Source organism: Eurytemora carolleeae, unplaced genomic scaffold, assembly GCF_000591075.1.
Source record: "Eurytemora carolleeae unplaced genomic scaffold, Eaff_2.0 scaffold600, whole genome shotgun sequence".
Lineage (NCBI taxonomy): Eukaryota > Metazoa > Arthropoda > Copepoda > Calanoida > Temoridae > Eurytemora > Eurytemora carolleeae.
In genome coordinates, this window is record NW_019397594.1 from 181,899 (window position 1) to 200,622 (window position 18,724).

Here is an 18,724-nt window from a genome sequence, read left to right on the forward strand (position 1 = left end):
TTGGTAACTTTCCTTGCATTATAACCTTGAAAATCACTAACAAATTGTAATCCATTACAACGCAACAAGAAAAAGGAAGCATATATTTTAATCAATATCCAAGAATAAATGGTATTTAAAGTTTTTAATTTAAAAAATGTAATCTTAACTTTAAATACAGTCCCATTCAGCTAAGAAATGGGAACATGTAAACTCTAAGGGCGGAGGAAATGGCTCCCATGACCGTACCCAAGATTTGTTTACACCATTAATCTTACCCCAGCAGAGATAGGCCCTGAGTGGTTTAAATCCAAGCCCAACAAGCATGAGGTTGAGAAGAACAAGTAGAGAAACTATTATCAGGAAACTCATCACGACAACCCTAATATAAAAATATACAACGGTATCCATAAACCTGTGGAATGTGCAGACGACATTGAAACACTCTAATAATGGGTTTCCAACAAAGGATGAGAATTTAATGATGACATATAACTCTATTATAGTTCTGACTTTCTGAGGTTTAAACTTCATCTTCAGTCCTAGAAATTGTATTTTAAATGTTTAATACAAGTTTAAAGCTAGAGGGAACCACCATTATAAGAAAAGGGACGGCTTAAATTCCGTAAATGTTGTCTGTGAAGTCTCATCCTTTTTGGGTAATCCTGTAGTAAACGTGTTCGATATTGTGATCGAGCATTTTTACCAGATGTATGCCGTATTACAGCACAATTGTTTCATGTAATAAGTCAACTTTTTTCCAATCGAAAACGATATTAAAAATAAAAACTTACATTACGACTATCCCGGGGTAGATTTTGTTCAACAAGTTTTCCTAGATTTTCAAAATATATTTTTTATTAAAACCAAGACTAAAAAACTAAACCCTGACAAAAATTAACCCTAAAGTATTAAAAATCATGGTGAGAACAGAAAAAGGCGATTTCCTGCATTATTAATGTGTGTCTAGAAATAAAACATAAAATTAAAACTTTAAAATCTTCGACCAAACTTTAAAAAAGAGCGGTGGGCATGTGTGAAAGAAAAGCTTACTATCAAATAAAGATATTTTATGATTGGCGACCTTAACTCTTTAAACATGATATTCTGAAAGTTAAAGGAATTCAGATGTCGCAGACCAGATATTTCAAACTATGAATTATGTTAGATCAAATAATCAAAGTTTGACAATTTCTATTTGTGGCAAAGATTCAATTATTTTAGGTTCTGTAATAACGTAGAATAAGGGAAAAATACTCTGCATCGCCATATAAGTTTAAAAGTTACATGATCAAGTTCAAAGATCTGGCCTGGTGTAGTTATAACTCTTACCAGTCCGTCTAGTGTACCCAGTATGTTGTCAACCCAAGGAGTATTCCTACTCCTTGGGTTAACCCAGAATGCTACAGAATTAGGGTCAATGTGCAATGGTGCATCCTTTATAGGTAACCCTGTTAATCATATGGAGAGAGTAAAAAAGCCTAGCAAAGGGTGTTTGAAAAATGAAATATTCTCAACGATATTTCTTGAAAAATGTGTCTTCTGGAAAATAAAACCAAACTCGCACAAATTAAAACAACATTCAAATGCTCTTTTTCCTACAGTCCTACTATTTGTTTTTTCTTTCCATTTAAAGTTATAAAATGTATTTTCCGAGAATTGTTTAGAGTTAACATAGTCCATCACATATTGTTGAAAGAACGCTGCACAGTTCAGGGCTTCCTAAACAAATACAAAGGATTTTTTTGATAAAAAAATTGTCTAGTAAAGAAGGTATTAAAATATTCCCTAGGATACTTAGAGAGACGAATATTTCACTTTCAAAAAAATGTATTCTGACACCCATAGACATACAGGGTGTCCCACGAAACAAGACAGTGGGTAAATTTAAATTGCCTACTTCCATAATATGTTAAGTAGAATTAATACCAAAGAGAATAAAAAAAATATTTTTAGCCGTCCTATTATTGTATAATTGATTTCAAAGTAACATATTTTTTTGAGTAATATAATTTTTTAACGTCTTTAATATCTAATGTATAGCATATGGAAGTAGACATTTAAAACTTTTCACCAACTGTCATGTTTCGTGGGACACCCTGTATGAAAACTACAAATCAATACACCTAAATCATTCTGCAATCCTTCAGTTATCATTCAAGGACATGTTAATTTTCCTAAATATTCTAGAGAAATGTCTGACATCTTCTTTGCGCTTTTTTCATGCCCTTCATACCCAAAAATTAAAACAGCTTTAATCTGAGGGGGGGGGGCCAAATTTTAGAGAGTGGGAGAGAAAAATAAGGATTTCCCCCAAAAGTATATTTTACCTCCTCTGTTCGGACAGCGAGGTTCTTGTCTTCTAGAGTTCTCATGTACGCAGCAGTATAGGCTCTATTGTACTCAGTACAACAGTGATCCAACAGAACACAACATTAATTTGTACTCAGTACAACAGTAATCCTACATTACACAACATTAATTTGTACTCAATAGCCTTAGAGGGCGCTTCGCGCCCATCTTCTAAATTAATTGTGAACATGTTCTCTTTGTGTACATCGTAAAACAAAACAAAAATAATTCGCGGATTTTCACAAAAAAATTCGTGGATTTTCAAAATTTTAAAAATTTTAATGAAGATCGAAATTTCAATCATTCATAAACCTTCCCTGGGGTCCCTATATGTCCCACAAAAAATTTGGGCCCGATCGGTTCAACCGTTTTGACGTTTATTGGATACAAACAGACAGACAAGCCAAATTTATATATAGATTACAAGAGTAATCCAACAGTACACCACATTAATTTGTACTGAATAAAAAAGTAATCCTACAGTATATAAAATTAATGTGTACTTAGTATAACAGTAATCCTACAGTACGTAACATTAATTTATACAACATCCATGCAGTACTCAACGTTAATTTGTACCTAGTATAAAGGTAATCCTACAGTCAGTGCCTAGGATCCATTTAATTTTGATGCGGATCCGGATCCTGGATCCGCACTGGGAAAAAATGGATCCGGATTCGGATCCAGGTCATTTCTGTAAGATTTACTAAATCTTTTTAACAAAAAATAATTTTCAAATTTTTTTTTCCGCATATTTTTATCCTGAAACTTCATCCATTCAGAAATAAGGAAATTTTTATAATCTCTCCTTTTTTCAAAAGTTCAGTTTTTGGTTTTAGGAGTAAATAAGGTTTTTTTTTTGCAGTTTTTGATTGATATTTTACCCCTTGGATTCGGATATTTTTGCGGATCCGGGAAGCCAAAATCTTGCGGATCCAACGGATCCGGATCCTAAGCACTACCTACAGTATACAACATTGATGCGTACTCAGTACAACATAAGTACTACAGTACATAACATTAATTTGTACTCAGTACACAATATTATAATACAGTAATGATTCAGTACAAGCACTTTATATACGAAGTGTTCAACCTTACACGAGAAATTAAGCGACGATGAATTCTAAAAGGACGCGTCTTTTATATTTTCCAAAATGTGGTCTGCCTGCTATTTGTATCTTTACAATTTATGGGAAAAAAGACACTCTTTATTACGTGTATAAAAACTATGTTCTATTACCTCGCAAAATAGTTCAAGGTTATCCGTAGCCATTGTATTTCTATGAAAACAAATTATCAAAGACGAACCAAAAATATTGAGATAACATTAAAGCTCGGAAAATTACATTCCATCTGGGGAATCTAGAACTTTAGATTCCCCAGATGCGTTTCATATCAATACAATAAGGACGCCATTTTATATGAAGTTTTGATTTTTAACAAATGCTTTTTATTCAATAACAATTTTACAAGTAAACGAAGGGAAGCTTTTAATTGACACCTTCGTTTGTTTCCACGCTGCTTGAAAGTTAGATATAAAAAATAAGTCTAAAGTAGAATGCATTGTATTAAATTCTTAGCACATTCGGCCGTCGTAGCTTGGAAATGTTACAATAAGAGCTACCACATCTGTTAATGATGATAATTATTTACAACTACTTTACAGGGAAGTTAAGGGAAATTTACTTAACAAGGGTTTCCAAGACCAATTTGGCAAAATTGATTCGTGATAAAGTAAAAATCTTAATTTCCGGAGTGAAGTGGTTGTCCACCATTTCTTCAACTTTAAAGATGAAAAAGATAAAGTTGACGTCACTATCTTGGGGGAATCATAGGGTTCTTGGGGCGGTAAAAAAGTTGAGAAAGTCGTTACGGTTTTACAAAGTTAAGATAAATATATATAGACAAATTTAGAGCTTAATGTATTAAGGGGAGTGAAAGCCTAATTTCAAATGTTCGCATGCAATAATGGCAATTATTAAAGGTAACCCTGAAACCTTAATCTGATAAAAAAAATATGGAAAAAACAGTCATTTTCTGACTAGAAGTGTTTCTATTTTCGTTAAGTTTCGCTTTTTAAAAGACATCAGTTACATCGCAAATGAAAATCATCAGTAAAGAAACAAAGTCATTAATATCTAATTCCAACTTGATCACACAAGTTGCTTTCAAGGATGCAGTTATAATCGACAGTTACGTCATTGCATGAAGGATCACTTAAAGTTACTCTGACAGTCCCTTTAATGTAAAATGTCTACCAATTTTACGCTACTATCATCAACTTTTTAAATTTGTCAGTCAACTTTAAATTCTAATTCAACTCAGCCCATGGTGTATTTCTTTGTGAAATGATTAACGATGATTTAGGGAAGATAAATTATAAAATTTTGTATCCCATCATCCTTCATTTCCAATTTTAATTTATGTTTCCCGATAAAGCCTTTTCAACTATTTTCCCCAAACACAGCTAAGAAAGTCTTTTTATTGTTCCACTCTGTGCCAACGATGCCAACGCTTTTTTATCTTCGAGGATGAGGGGGGGATAATTTTAAAAGGGAGGGAGGGATGTCACCCATGACTTGACCCTAAAGTCGTTGTAGAAATATGTCAGTTATCTTCAAATATATCAGTCAGCAACTTGTTAACGTAGAACTACTGAAGATTATCGCAGCAAGGTTGTAGTTTGCTCAAAATACAATTCGTCCAAATCTTCTAAACTTCAATCATGTCTCCACATTTTCTTCGCCGTTTAACTGCATTCTATATCTGAGCACACAGAATCCAATAATCACATGAAATTTTTTGGTTAAAACAAGAAACATGATACATTAAAAGTGTAAACCATTTCTTGTAGTTAGGTTTATTTCTCTGGTAAAAAAATCACAGTAAATGCTATAAAATCTTCAGCCGAATTTTCAACACGAATGTCCAACAATTAAGTATAACATATGAGAGTTTGACACGAGGGAACAGGTCGGCATGCAGAAAATCCACGACTGTAAGTGAGACAAATCCATAGAATTGGACTGAGATTTGGTGGATTTTCTAGTTTGAGATTACTGCTGCTTACATTCAGGGTTTGGGGCAGACTTAGGATCGAAATCAGGGTCTGCGTCACTTCCTAAATATCAACCAGAATTAATTTCAAGAAAACAATTAAATCTTCATATCATACAGGGTTACCCAAAAAGAATGAGACTTCAGAAACGATTCTGCGGAATTTGTTTAATCATTTTTCTTACATTTAGCATCAACTACTAATTAAAATGCAGAACCAGGGGTGAATATTGTTTCGAGACTCATATTTGTCCCCCCTATTAGAATCATTTTTTCCCCCCAAATCCAACTTCAAAAAAGGTATATTTTACAGGATTCTAAAACCATCGCAAACGTTGAAAAAGTTTACTGCTTTGCAAGAATTCTTTGGATTTTAGTAGTAAAAATGGAGCTAAAAAGGTCTACTTCAAGGTCCCGCTCGAGTTTTTTTGAAGCGTTTCTGATACTGTTATTTTTAATTTTGGTTTTTTGTGATTCATCTTTTCCCTTTCCCCACTTTTTNGGGGGGGGGGGGGGGGGGGGGAAATAAAAATATACACCCGTGAAGAAATCAAAAATCAAGTTTAAAATTGTCGTATATTTACGAATTTTATGTCGTTTCAACAATCTCATCCTTGGTCGGTAACCCGGTAAAATAAATCAAGGCTTCAAGTTAAAAAAATTAATACTAATCAAATAAGTTTTCAAAAAACTTTAGTGTCATCACTACACCGAAAGCATGGTTTCTTGCATTCAGTAGATACCCCATCTACTGAATGCAAGAAACCATTTTTTTATTTGTAAAAAAGAAACATTTAGACACTACACTAATGTTGCAAGGGAATAAATAATGGCCAGAGATTTTCCTCATCCTTTGTGGGTAACACTGTAGCTANTCCTCGTCGCCAGATTCCTCCTCGTCAAACTCTGAATCTTCCTCAAGAGCTTCTCCAGTAAAGTATAATACTGCCCGGGGTACTATTCTCTCTCTTAACACAAACAAATCATTTAGTTTATTTTTCTCAGGATGCGTGTTATCGTATTTTCACGTGACCTTTCATTTTTAGAGGGGCACCCGATCTCAACGGTTCCTTTAAAACCTTCAAAAAAAAAAAGCCACATTCGAATTTTATCAGTTTTCAAAATTATTAAGCTGGATAACTTATTTAGTCTTGATCTGACATAGCTTTAAAGATGCCATTTAAAAAAGGGTCACTAAAAATTACGCCTACAAACCCTGTTAAGCTCTAAAATTAATGACGTTATGAAGTGATTTTTAACAACGTCTCAACTAACCAAATATAATATCCTAATATAGTGACCTAACTCGAAGTCAGCAGTGAGGAATATATAAACTAACCTAATATAGTGACCTATCTCGAAGTCAGCTGTGAGAAATATATATATATATAAACTAACCTAATATAGTGACCTATCTTGAAGTCAGCAATGTGAAAGATAAAACTAACCTAATATAGTGACCTATATTGAAGTCAGCAGTGAGGAATATATAGACTAACCTAATATAGTGACCTATCTTGAAGTCAGCAGTGAGGAATATATAGACTAACCTAATATAGTGACCCATCTTGAAGTCAGCAGTGAGGAATATATAAACTAACCTAATATAGTGACCTATCTTGAAGTCAGCAGTGAGGAATATATAAACTAACCTAATATAGTGACCTATCTTGAAATCAGCAGTGAGGAATATCATATAAACTAACCTAATATAGTGACCTATCTTGAAGTCAGCAGTGTGAAAGATAAAACTAACCTAATATAGTGACCTATCTCGAAGTCAGCAGTGTGAAAGATAAAACTAACCTAATATAGTGACCTATCTCGAAGTCAGCTGTGAGGAAGGCCTGTGTATCCTCATCAACCTCTGTTGTAGGATCCTCAGGAACTGGAGGGGGATCGAAAAAGTTAAAGAAACTGTCAGCTTTCACCTAAAATATTTGTAAATAAAGGAACTGGTAGATATTTTCGCAAGTTCGCGCCAAACAATACAACGGTACCACTTTAACCTTTATGAAATATTAACTAAAATTAATTTTCTTTCCTTTATTATAACTTGATTTCTGCCGCAAAGAAAAAAGAAATGGTCAGAATTTACACATAGATATATTCTCATTGTTTAACAGGTTTAGAGGGTAACATTGTGAATCGGACATTTCAACCGATGGAATAATTTAAAATTTTAACTTCATGAAAATCAGACCCTTTCAACCAGTGCTTAGGATCCGGATCCGTTGGATCTGCAAGATTTTGGCTTCCTGGATCCGGATCCGCAAAAATATACGGATCCGGATCAAGGGGTAAAATATCAACCAAAAACAAAAAAAAAACTTTTTTACTCCTAAACCCCAATTCTGAACTTTTGATAAAGAGATTATAAAAATTTCCTCATTTCTGAATGATTTATCAAGTAAAGATAAAAACAAGCGAAAAATATAAAACAAAAAATTTGAAAATTATTTTTCGTTAAAAAAATTCAGTAAATCTTAAAGAAATGACCTGGATCCGGATCCGGATTTGGATCCATTCTTTTTTCAGTGCGGATCCAGGATCCGGATCTGCATCAAAATTAAATAGATCCTAAGCACTGCTTTCAAAAGAATCTTCGCATTTTCCACGAAGTGTTTTTAAATATAGTTTTCAAGGGGTTGGGTAGTATCAAACAGATTTTAGGGGAAAAATAAAACACTTATATTTTACTTTTTTTTGTCTTTCAAATCATTTGTTCACCTGTTTAGTAATGGTTCTAACATTTCCTTTACTCTTGTGCTTCTGCTTCTTCTTTACTTGTTTCACAGTCAAATTCTTACCTAATCAAAAGAAATTTTTATTTAATGTCTGAAAACATAATTAACCTTTCTGATTAAAAAAAACTTGAATAATCTTATTCGAATAATTTTATTCCACCCAAATTTTGCACAAAACCATTTTTATTATTTATTCTGAGACTTAGTTTAAGTGTCCTCCCGTTTATTACTGTCATATTCTTAACGGTGCCTTCACAACCTTAGTAAGATGAAGGTCCAAGGACAGATAAATTACAGTCCCAAGTTCAAAAGTCAACAGAAACAGTTTGAACGAAGACGAAGAAATTTAGATTTTAAAAATTCCCGAATAATTAAGTTTCCAGGTCAAAAAATAGATTACATCGCTTACCTTTCTTCCAGTCAATTGTACATCCTTTACACTTGAATATTTCCGGACCTTCAAAACTGAACGGATCATCTTTCTAAACAGAAAATTAGGAAATTAGGCCATTTTCGGTAAAATATCTTTCGGATGAGCAAAATTTGTGGTTTAGATGAGCATAATTTATGGGTCGGATGAGCAATAATTTATAAATCAGATGGGTAACAATTTATGGATCGGATGAGCAATATTTTTAGTCTGGATGAGCTTAAAAATAACATTCAGGAATTAAGTAAAAACATAATAACAAGTTACTTGTATTAAGAGGGGGGGGGGGGGAGGTTTGAAATCAAATCCTAGTGAAAAAAGTGAATTTTGAAAAATTGTACATAACTTAATAAAGTGAAGTTGACTACTAAAAAGATTGGAATTCCGACCAAGTAGACGGGATTATGTACCTCAGTTTTTTTTAGGAATAAATATACGCAAATTACGCTTCAAATAAATGATAAAAAGTTGACTCAGATTTTTCAAAAAAATGAAGTGAATAAATCTCACCATTGGTTCACACTTCATATGATACTCCTTAGTAAGTACAGAGTTAGTGAAATATTCGTTCTCCTTGAAGTGGAAGTGAAGACTAAATCCCATCGGACTTTTCTCAGTCAGGGTGGTGGTTATATCTTCTAGACATTCTAGAGCGGGTTCGTCAGCCTCCTGAATAAATAAATAAAAGATCAATCATTATTCCATGGAACTCAAGTCAGAGATAGATCACTTTAAAAAGGGAGGGAAGAAATAAAAAATTGGACATCAACGGTAAGTTTTTTCATCCTTAAGCCTGAACACCAGTTCTGATAAATTATGCGGTATAAAACCTGAACTTAATATACCACTTTTGATTAAATTCAATCCAAATTCAAGTAACCATCCGTGTAAAATAGAAACCCGATTTACTACAGGTGCCCTTTAAAGCTTAGTTTAATCTAAATGAATTAAAAATCCATGTTTTTGCAATTGTTTATTTTCATTTGCGGATTCTCTTTTCAGAAGTTACCGCTCAAAGAAAAACGACGGTATCTTACATTTCAGATCAAATGAAGATTTAAAGCAGTGCTTAGGATCCATTTAATTTTGATGCTGATCCGGATCCTGGATCCGCTTTTCAAAAAAATGGATCCGGATGGATCCGGATCCAGATCATTGATAAAATTTTTTTTATTTTAGTTCAAATGTCTTTTCATGCCTAAAAAAATGTTAAACATTTTAACATTTTTTTATTCTATTTTTCTACTAGTTTGCACAAAATGATAATGATTTTTTTTTTACTTTATTGGATGAAAAAAAACAGGTCTAATTCATATTAGCTTTTAGTAGAAGGAGGGCGTTTGGAATATCAGCCTTCAGGCAACTCCTTAGGCCTGATTTGAATATCTTCAGGGCAGAGAACAGTCTCTTTATACTGGTAACACAAGATGTTCCTTAGCATCTGTATCTTTTAAGCATATGTGCGCCCCCTCCCTTTTCCCCTCACTCTTACACATCCTTACACCTTAATTTGTGAAGACTGAATTTGCTTAGTTGCAATGGGGAAAAGAGAGAATAACGACCTCTGATGATCTAAAATGACCTCCAAAATGATCCTCTAAATGACGCCCTCTATGAAAAGGTTTTAACTATGGCTTTATGCATATCCAACAAAGGCTAGGAACCCAGGGAATACTGCGGCAACAACAAATCTAGTGTTCAACCGTCTTGTCACCTCTAACGACCTCTGATGACCTAAAATGACCTCCAAAATGACACCCTAAATGAAAATGTTTTAACTATGGCTTTATGCATATCTAATAACCCAGGGAATACAGTAGCGGCAACGAATCCAGTGTTCGACCTTCTAATGGCCTCTAATGGCATATACTGACCTACAAAAAGAAAATGGCTTTATGCATATCAAACGAAAGGAAATACAGTAGCAGCATGGAATCCAGTGTTTCACTTTCTAATGAACTCCAACAACCTTTAAGGACCATCAGGTATGTTTTTACTTTGGCTTTATGCAATCAAACTGAAGCTATGGACGGAGGTAATAAAGTAGAAGCTGTTGAGGTCATTAGAGGTCATCAGAGTGTCGAACACTATTTACATAAAGCCATAGTGCAAAATTTTCATTTTGGATGTCATTTTAGGTCATTAGAGGGTCAAACCCTAGATTCGTTGCTGTTACTGTATTCCTTGGGTTCCTAGCTTTCGTTTGATATTCATTAAGTCATAGCTGAAACATTTTCTATTTGTCGAGGTCATTAAATTTCAATTCAATTTTAGTTTAAGAGATTCTAACACAAACTAGGAGTGCAGCCAAAAAATAGGAAGATTTGATCCAAAAATGAAGGCAGGGACCCCCCCCTCATCATCTCCTCAATCCCCTTTGTATTAAAAAAATCTTACTTCTTTAACTTCAGATTTCGTCTCATCTTCAATCTTTGCCTTCTCAAATAAAAAAAATTATTAGAAAAATAATTCAATTAAAGAAAAATCCAGATATCTTCTGGAGAAGTTGAAGCGATTTTTTTAATAAAAAGCTTCATTTTCTGAAAGAAAATTATCAAAATAAGATCCCAATTTTTCTCATTAATAATTGATTTTATTTATTTTTTAAAACTTAAATAATTGTCAAGCTTATAATTACGCCAAATCCCCCTGAATACGCCTCTGGTTAACACTGTTAATTTTCTTCTTTCATGCTCGAGATTCATGATTTTTGTTCCGTTTATGTTGATACAACAAATAGACTTGTTACAAGAAAAATGGACACATAGGATTATCATTGCTTACACTAAAGAAACTTGTCAGTCATATTTAAAAACGGACGATTTTTGGTCAAGATTTATCGGGGTAAAATGCTTACCTTGTCTTTAACATCCTCTGAAAGCTCAGCTTCTTCATCTTCAGAATCTGATGGATAATCACATTCCTCCTCTGTCGGCTCATAATCTCCTAAAATTAGAACAATTAGACCAGGTAGATATAAAATTAGATTGTAGGTTCGTCTTCAGGATTATTAATCGTTTTGGATCGCTTTTAAAAAAAAATTCCATAAGATTTAAATAATTTATTAAAGTTTGCCTTTTTTCAGCAAAGCAATATCCTAATTTTTTTAAACTATCAAATTACAACACGCTTGTTTTTGCATTGTTCATGAACCATTTTGGGGTTGGTTTTAGCATTAATCTTCCGCCAGTCAAAATTTGACATACTTCTAGAGTAGAAAAATTTGACATTTGCTACTCTTCTGTTATGCCAAATTTTGACCATGAAAGAAAATTTAGGCAAAAACGACCAAAAAACTAACTAGCTAAAAACACTTCCCCATTTGTCTTTTGGCAGGGGTGTTAATTTTCTAGAAAAATCAACCCTCCCTTGTGAAAACAGTAGAATTTCCGGAGAAAAGATTTTTTTAGAATTGAATTTCCCCATTCAGCGGAAAATAAGATCAAATAATTAGGTGTAGAGATTTCAGGCTCCTTCATGCAATGTGGGGGTTCAATTCACTGTGCACTTAGTTTTTCCAGCCCGGTTCCACATAAATCTAATATTTTTGTTAAATTGATTCGGTTTGAACTAATTAATACCCGCTAAGATCTCAGCAGCTGAACAAATTTGAGCCATGCCTCCATTTTTCGGAACTTATCATTTGTAATTATTTGTGCCCCGCATAGACAAAAATATTCTCCCCTGCTGATCAAACTACTTCCTCTCAATAAAACTAAATGGAAAATGACCTTTTGTGATTGTTGCCCGCTTGTTATATAATGGTTGATAAAGACTGTGATATTTGACTTCTAGCTCATGAACCTCTTCGTAGAACCTTGCTTCAATATTAGTTGCCTCAAGTTGGAGCTTTTTCAAACTCTTGATCCTAAAAATAAATTAATTCAAGGATATTTCAGCCATTTATCAGTGCTTCAGATCCGAATCCTTAAAATATGCGGATCGACGGATCAGGATCCAAAAAAGCTTGGTTAAAACTCGTAGGCCTTAAAAAGAGAGATAATCGAGATAATTAAATATGTCTTCATCTCTGAATGGTTACTTAAGTTCTATCTTAATTGAAAGCGAAAAAAGAAACATCAAGTGATTCTTTTGTTCAAAACTTGAGATCCAATGCATTATACGTAATCAAAACTTTTTAAAAATCACGCTCCGAATAAACTTTTAACTTTTAAGTGATAAATATATTAGCAATTAGGCCTTTATAAGGATGATTTATTTGGGAATAAGTTGTTTTTCAGGCTTACTTCAGGGAATTCGACTGATGAAGTCTTAGTTGAAACAATTTCTAATCATCAAGGCCATTAGAGGTCATAAGTATAATTTATTTTTATGCAAATGGATCAATAATTTGACGTGCGGCCAAAAAATTGGACGATTTGAACAAAAAATTAAGATGGGACCCCCCCCCCCCCACATCAAATAGGACATCTCCACCATCCCCTTTATTTGTACCTATTAAGAGATAAACGACCCAGAATAAGATTTAATTTAAGAATACTTTCCAAAATTATTTGCAATTTTGACCACGAGACCAGATTTAACGAATAGCAGTAATATTGATGAACTATGCAGACATTGGCAAACCTCTTCTCTTGTGCGCCTGTTCAAGCTGAAGGTGGTTTAATGACGTCTTCGTAATTCAGTCAGTCTTACTATTCAATAAATCTGAACCCAGAACTTGAAATGTCTGATATGAAATAAAAGCATGTTTATTTAATATTCCCAACGAAATTAAACACAAGATGAATGTTTACATTCCCGTTTTTTAGTTCACAAATAAACAATACCTGCGTTTAACGGGGGCTGGCAGGGAGGCGATATATCCACTGTTTTGACCGACCATGCTTCCAAGCTTTCCTTGAAGGGCAGCTAATACTGCAGGATCCTTCAAAAATTATATTTAATAAATGACAGAAAAATATCTATTTAAAAACAGGAAAAACTTCTAATAAAAGCCTATTAGTTTCTAGCTTAAGTCCAGCTAGGAAAAATAGGTTATTTAGACTCACTTTAAGAAGTGCAACAGCTCCCGCCTGTGCTGCGTTGGTATCTTCTTCATCACTGGACATGTCTTCATGATCATCCTCAACCAACATATTCTTTTCTGAACTCATTCTTCTGCAACAAGATCAATAATCAGCTCATGGCGCAGGTAATTGCTTATACAAGTAGGACAGAAATTACGATAGGAGACTAAGAACTACATCGTGAGTTCCATAATCGCATTGACGATGTCGTTGGCGTTGTTCTTCAAGGCTTTCACGGCTTTAACCCTGGATACGTTAGCCTGGGACATCACCAACTCGATATCCTAAAATAATAATGTCATTGTCCAGTACAAAGAAAATCTTTTCATTAGTTTCATTTAGATTTTGAATTCCTCCCATATCCTTTAACACCAGACGTCCATATTAAGATTTTGCTTTATAAGGACTGTAATGGTGAGTTTAAGATAAGTGCAATTATACAAATGTCCGATTCACAACGGTCCAATTAAGAGCTTTTCTGATCAAATATGAAATAGATGTAGTTTACAATTTTGAGAACTGGTTATTAACATTTATGGTTTCTCTTTAAAAAAAAGCCGCATTTCTACGGCAGAATTCAATACTTTGAAACCTGAAGTAACCTGCACAAAAAATAAGGTTTCAATGGTACCGTTGTGAATAGGGCATTGCCATCTTAGCATAAAGAGTCACTTTAAATTACGCTTTCAGTCCAGTTGAGAACAAACGCAAATTTATAAGGCACATTTCACATCATTTTTAAAATTATGAAAAACCGCGAAAAACAGCCAAAATCTTGTCAAGTCCCTTGAAGAGTTATGAATGTTGAAAAGTGGACCCAAAAACAATGACGAAATCATGTTGGAAGAACTGATGGCATTTTTCACTTCTTTGAGAACGTTTGATATTTTTTTGATTTCACATGAACCTTCAGTTATACACTGAAAATTGTAAAAACCCTTAATAACGGTTTCATTTTAAAACGAACTCAGAAGTTGCCAAGGCACATAAAATACAGTTTATTTTAAGAGTTGCTTCTTTCCCAGACAAGTATGGAGGATGGGAAGGTGGTTTATAAGTACCTTGGCCTCAACTCCAGACTCATCCACATCCTCGTCATCGTCATCTTCCTCTGGGATAGCGGGGTGTCCAGTAGTTCCAGATCCTCCCATCTCACTAGGAGCACTAGCCTCAGCAGCCTAAAACACAAAAAAATCATTAATTTTGACTCAAGATGAACTTTTGGCAGGTATGTAAATGTATTTGTAAACAAAATGATCAATTGATTTAAGAGGAATTTAAGTTAAATTTTTTGTGTGAAGTATCCAACAAGTGGGAAAAAGTCGATTCTTGTCAAAAAAAAATTTTCTCTGAAGAGTGAGTTGTTCTGAAGTTTAAAAACCGTAAATAAATTTGATTATGGAAAAATGCAAACTTTGAAACACTTTTAAATTAGATTGAGCAAGACATTGACATGGATCCGTATAAAAATAAAATTATGATGACTAGATAGCGCCTAGTCTCGTTAATTAACTAGAAATAAAAAACCTTTAAAATTAAAGTGTATTGATTAAAATGTATTAGTCCTGAAAAATATGAGAAAACTGAATAAAAAAATGGCAATTGGTTATTATCTCCAGGGACTGAGAGGAAAGGATGGAAGTATCATCTCAGAAAATACGAATACGAGTAAGTGCCCAAAAATAACTGAGAAATTAAAAATTAAGTGATTTTCTTTGACGACTGGGGGCCGTGGAGTCGGGGTCAAAATCTGTTTTTTTATATTTCTCAGTACGAATTAATATGTACTCCACAACAATACCTTAAATTTCTGAGCGGCCTCCATCTGTGCCTGCTGGGAGAGATCTTCAATCTTAGCCTCGCCGAACACAATGTAGGTGTCACTGGCTGGGTTCTTGTACACATCGGGCTTGTTGATCACGAACAGAATATTCTTGGATTTACGAATAGTTACTCGTGACACTCCGGTAACCTAAATATTAGTCCAAAATAAGATTCAAAGCTATAGGAAAACATAAATTTATTTAATTTGAATTTAGATTTGGAAAAAATTTAACACTTAATTAAATGGAATAACAGAGTTCGTTCAAACTTGCTTAAAAACATACATAACAAAAAGTAAACAAACTTGTGAAAATATAATAAGTTTAATGAAAACGTAACAATTGACCCTAAATTGATAGTGGCAAGTTTCCTCGTAAGATATCTTTGTTCTATTTGTGATTTGTCTTCAAGCGACTTGGCATTTTTGCCTTATATATATCGATGGATAAACTAACCGTATTAATTAATAATTACTTTTTCAGCTAGAATAACCACATAATTTTCGGCCTTTTTTTATCAGTTAGGTTTCAAGGTTGAATCGGTAATAAACCTTTAAATCATTGGCAATTTAAGTAACGCATACAGTTGTTTTCAGTGAATATTTCATAAAAGTTTCCAACCAATTCAATAGGTGAAAAAACTCGAGAAAGAGGGGGTGTAAAAATTAAGAATAATTTAAGATCTTTGGGGAGAGGGGGAATGAAAAATTCGCCATTAAAAGGCAAGTTGTTTAATCCTTTATCATACTTTGGCCCCCAAAATATTAATTTATACCCCAATTAAGCGATTGAAAGTTTGAAACACAAAATTATTTTTTTTTTGCGTTATGCACAAACGAAACGAACTTCTGGGGGGGGGGGGGATTTATTTCAAAACAGGGGGAAACACACCCCTGCCAGATATCTTAAAATCTTCAATAAAATTTAACATAGCAACTTAATTTAAATTGATTAATTAGGATCATTGGATTTAAAAGTCAACAAGAGAAAGTATAAAGTTTGGTGAAACACAACCCCTTCAGTGATAACAATTCGAAAGAAGAGTAAAATTAGATTATGCGCTGACGCTTATTCTTATGGTGACATCTATCGGAAAGACGTTGAAGCCAGTACTGAGACATGCAAAGAATGTTTTTAAACCCGTTATTTTGGGAAGATTAGGACTCGGATGCCGTGCCTTCCAAAACTAAATTGGTCGACAAGGTGAAGTCTCCTATAATGGTCGTCATTTGTACGGAGAAATAGGGTATTGCTCAAACGCGTTCTTCCGCGAGTTATTAGTTAAGTCCGACCAAGGAGAATTGAATAGAAGGAGGGGGCGATAGGGTTTCCGTACACTTTGCTATGACGTTTCTGGACTGCTGAAGAACTAGTTTTTGCGTAACAACAATAACAAAGGCAGCCAACCTAATATAAACAAACATGAATTAGTATAAGATGAACGCGCCAGAGATGCCAGACGTCTGATTATCATTTGTGTTATTGTTTACAATCTTTATTATTGTTGTTACGCAAAAACTAGTTCCTCGGCAGTCCAAAAACGTCACAGCAAAGTGTACGGAAACCTTATCGCCCCCTCCTTTTCAATTCTCCTCGAGTCCGACCATATATACATGCATTAGNAGTATTATTACGTATCGATATCATTATAACAGATCACACTATGGCAACCAATCAATGAAACAAATCAGAAAGCTACTTAGATTAGTGCTACCACAGTACGGCTTATGTTCCAAGATACCGAATGGCGTGAGAAACTGTCACTAACTCACTGGAGACATCTAGCGGCCAGATTATCGTCCCCCAAAAGTACGTGAAAAACACGACCACTATAGAAGGAATGGCCTCAGAACTCGTATTTGATCTTCCCGTCAAATTAACCAAGGGACCAACCTGCTTAAGCCCAAGCTTGGACATTATTTTCCTGGCTTTCTTCTCTCCTCTACTCTGCTTACTCTTTCCAGCGGTCATATCATCTCCAGCAGCCACAGCGGAACCCTCTCCACCTGCAGCAGTTTCCTAGAATATATCAAAATTAAAAAAACATTTCAAGAATGAGAATCTGAAAATAAGTGTTGAGCTTTTTCAACTAGTCATCTTTTTTTTTGTATTTGAACGGGTCTAGAAACTGAGTTTAAAATTTATCTGATATTACCCATAGACAGTATGGATGCTACCAAGGGAATATATTATCACAAATTTACACCCTCCCATTGCCATGGAGAGGTAACGAATTTACGAAGCCCGAGGAGAATAAGAAAAGTTTGCACCACAATTCAAAGACGCACGAGATGAAAAATGTTAAATAAATCTACCCGAAATAACCCACTATAAGCCAACTTTTTTTATAGCTACAGGGTTACCCACAAAGGAAAAGACATAAGCAAGGATCATACTGAATGTAATCAATCTTCTTTCTTATTTCAATCGTTACCTGCAGCTGTAAACTCGTATCATTATTAATGTTGTTTAATCCACAACAGAAAAACTTTATTTCAGACAGCAAACTGAAATCATCCTTTGACTTGGGAGGGGGAATGAATTCGTTGCATTACCTCGAGCTCTGGGATTGAATCCTCTCCGTCGGAATCAGTTCCGGAGTCATTCTCCTGGTTCACCTCCTCGGGCTTGGTGGTCAGAGCTTCGGTCATCTCAGGCATTTTAGATTAGGAGATAAGAGTAATTCTGGAATAGTATCAGGCAATGAACATTGGCTTCATTAATCTTGGCCAATTTCATATTCATTTAACTATAGGTCGTATCTGTCTATCTACGCTGCTCTGGTAAAGCGTAACCATAGTGTGACTAGTCACATGGTTCTACCTATGGTAGAGCGTCTAAGAAATTGGCCATCAGTCTGCGTCAGAACACCACAAAACGACATTTCAGTGTTGACTGATGTTTTTAACAAGGATTAAGATTGATCAGGACACATTCATTACCTGACTTAAAACGAAAAATCTAAAGAATTATGAATTATCTAATATTTTGTACAAGTTAAGGATTAAATATTTAGGCCGAGCGCTGCGTCTAGGATAGGCAGGGGGAAGTCGCTGCATCTGAAACGAGCTACTTTAAGGCGCAACGGAAGCAAATTTGCTCAGAAACGTTTTAGATGTGCATCCATGAAATTGGATAGGAATCATTTCATCCAAAACAGAAAATTGAAATTTTTTCTACCCATTAAAAAGATTTTCACAATGGAATTTGTAATGGATACATTTTTTATAAAACATGAAATCATAATGTTTCGAATGCAATATCATAATTTCAAATATTTTTGAGAAAATCAAAATCTGTTTA

The 18,724-nt window shown here is 34.2% G+C and overlaps 3 protein-coding genes across 3 annotated transcripts in view; all 3 read right to left on the reverse strand.

Annotated features, from left to right (window-relative positions):
- Window positions 1-2,394, reverse strand: part of LOC111715084 (flap endonuclease 1) — a 4,808-nt gene extending 2,414 nt beyond the window's left edge. Inside the window, exons 1-4 of the mRNA XM_023490337.1 lie at window positions 2,310-2,394; window positions 1,633-1,701; window positions 774-814; window positions 258-361 (exon numbers count right to left, since the gene is read on the reverse strand). Of these exons, the coding sequence (XP_023346105.1) occupies window positions 258-361; window positions 774-814; window positions 1,633-1,701; window positions 2,310-2,354 (259 nt within the window). The 5' untranslated portion in view covers window positions 2,355-2,394. The remainder of the gene's footprint in view (window positions 1-257; window positions 362-773; window positions 815-1,632; window positions 1,702-2,309) is intronic.
- A 2,784-nt stretch (window positions 2,395-5,178) lies between these two features.
- On the reverse strand, window positions 5,179-13,699 carry LOC111715077 (nucleosome assembly protein 1-like 1-B). Its single transcript, XM_023490330.1, has 11 exons — window positions 13,581-13,699; window positions 13,359-13,456; window positions 12,300-12,436; window positions 11,426-11,514; window positions 10,957-11,007; window positions 9,079-9,252; window positions 8,548-8,620; window positions 8,122-8,201; window positions 7,198-7,322; window positions 6,264-6,359; window positions 5,179-5,460 (listed from the first exon to the last, which is right to left on the reverse strand). The coding sequence occupies exons 1-11, from the start codon at window positions 13,683-13,685 to the stop codon at window positions 5,391-5,393; spliced, it is 1,098 nt and encodes a 365-aa protein (XP_023346098.1). The 5' UTR covers window positions 13,686-13,699; the 3' UTR covers window positions 5,179-5,390.
- On the reverse strand, window positions 13,688-18,129 carry LOC111715088 (nascent polypeptide-associated complex subunit alpha). Its single transcript, XM_023490341.1, has 5 exons — window positions 17,977-18,129; window positions 17,315-17,440; window positions 15,400-15,570; window positions 14,660-14,776; window positions 13,688-13,882 (listed from the first exon to the last, which is right to left on the reverse strand). Exons 1-5 carry the CDS (start codon window positions 18,079-18,081, stop codon window positions 13,772-13,774), a joined length of 630 nt encoding a protein of 209 aa, XP_023346109.1. The 5' UTR covers window positions 18,082-18,129; the 3' UTR covers window positions 13,688-13,771.
- Between the last annotated feature and the right edge of the window lie 595 nt (window positions 18,130-18,724).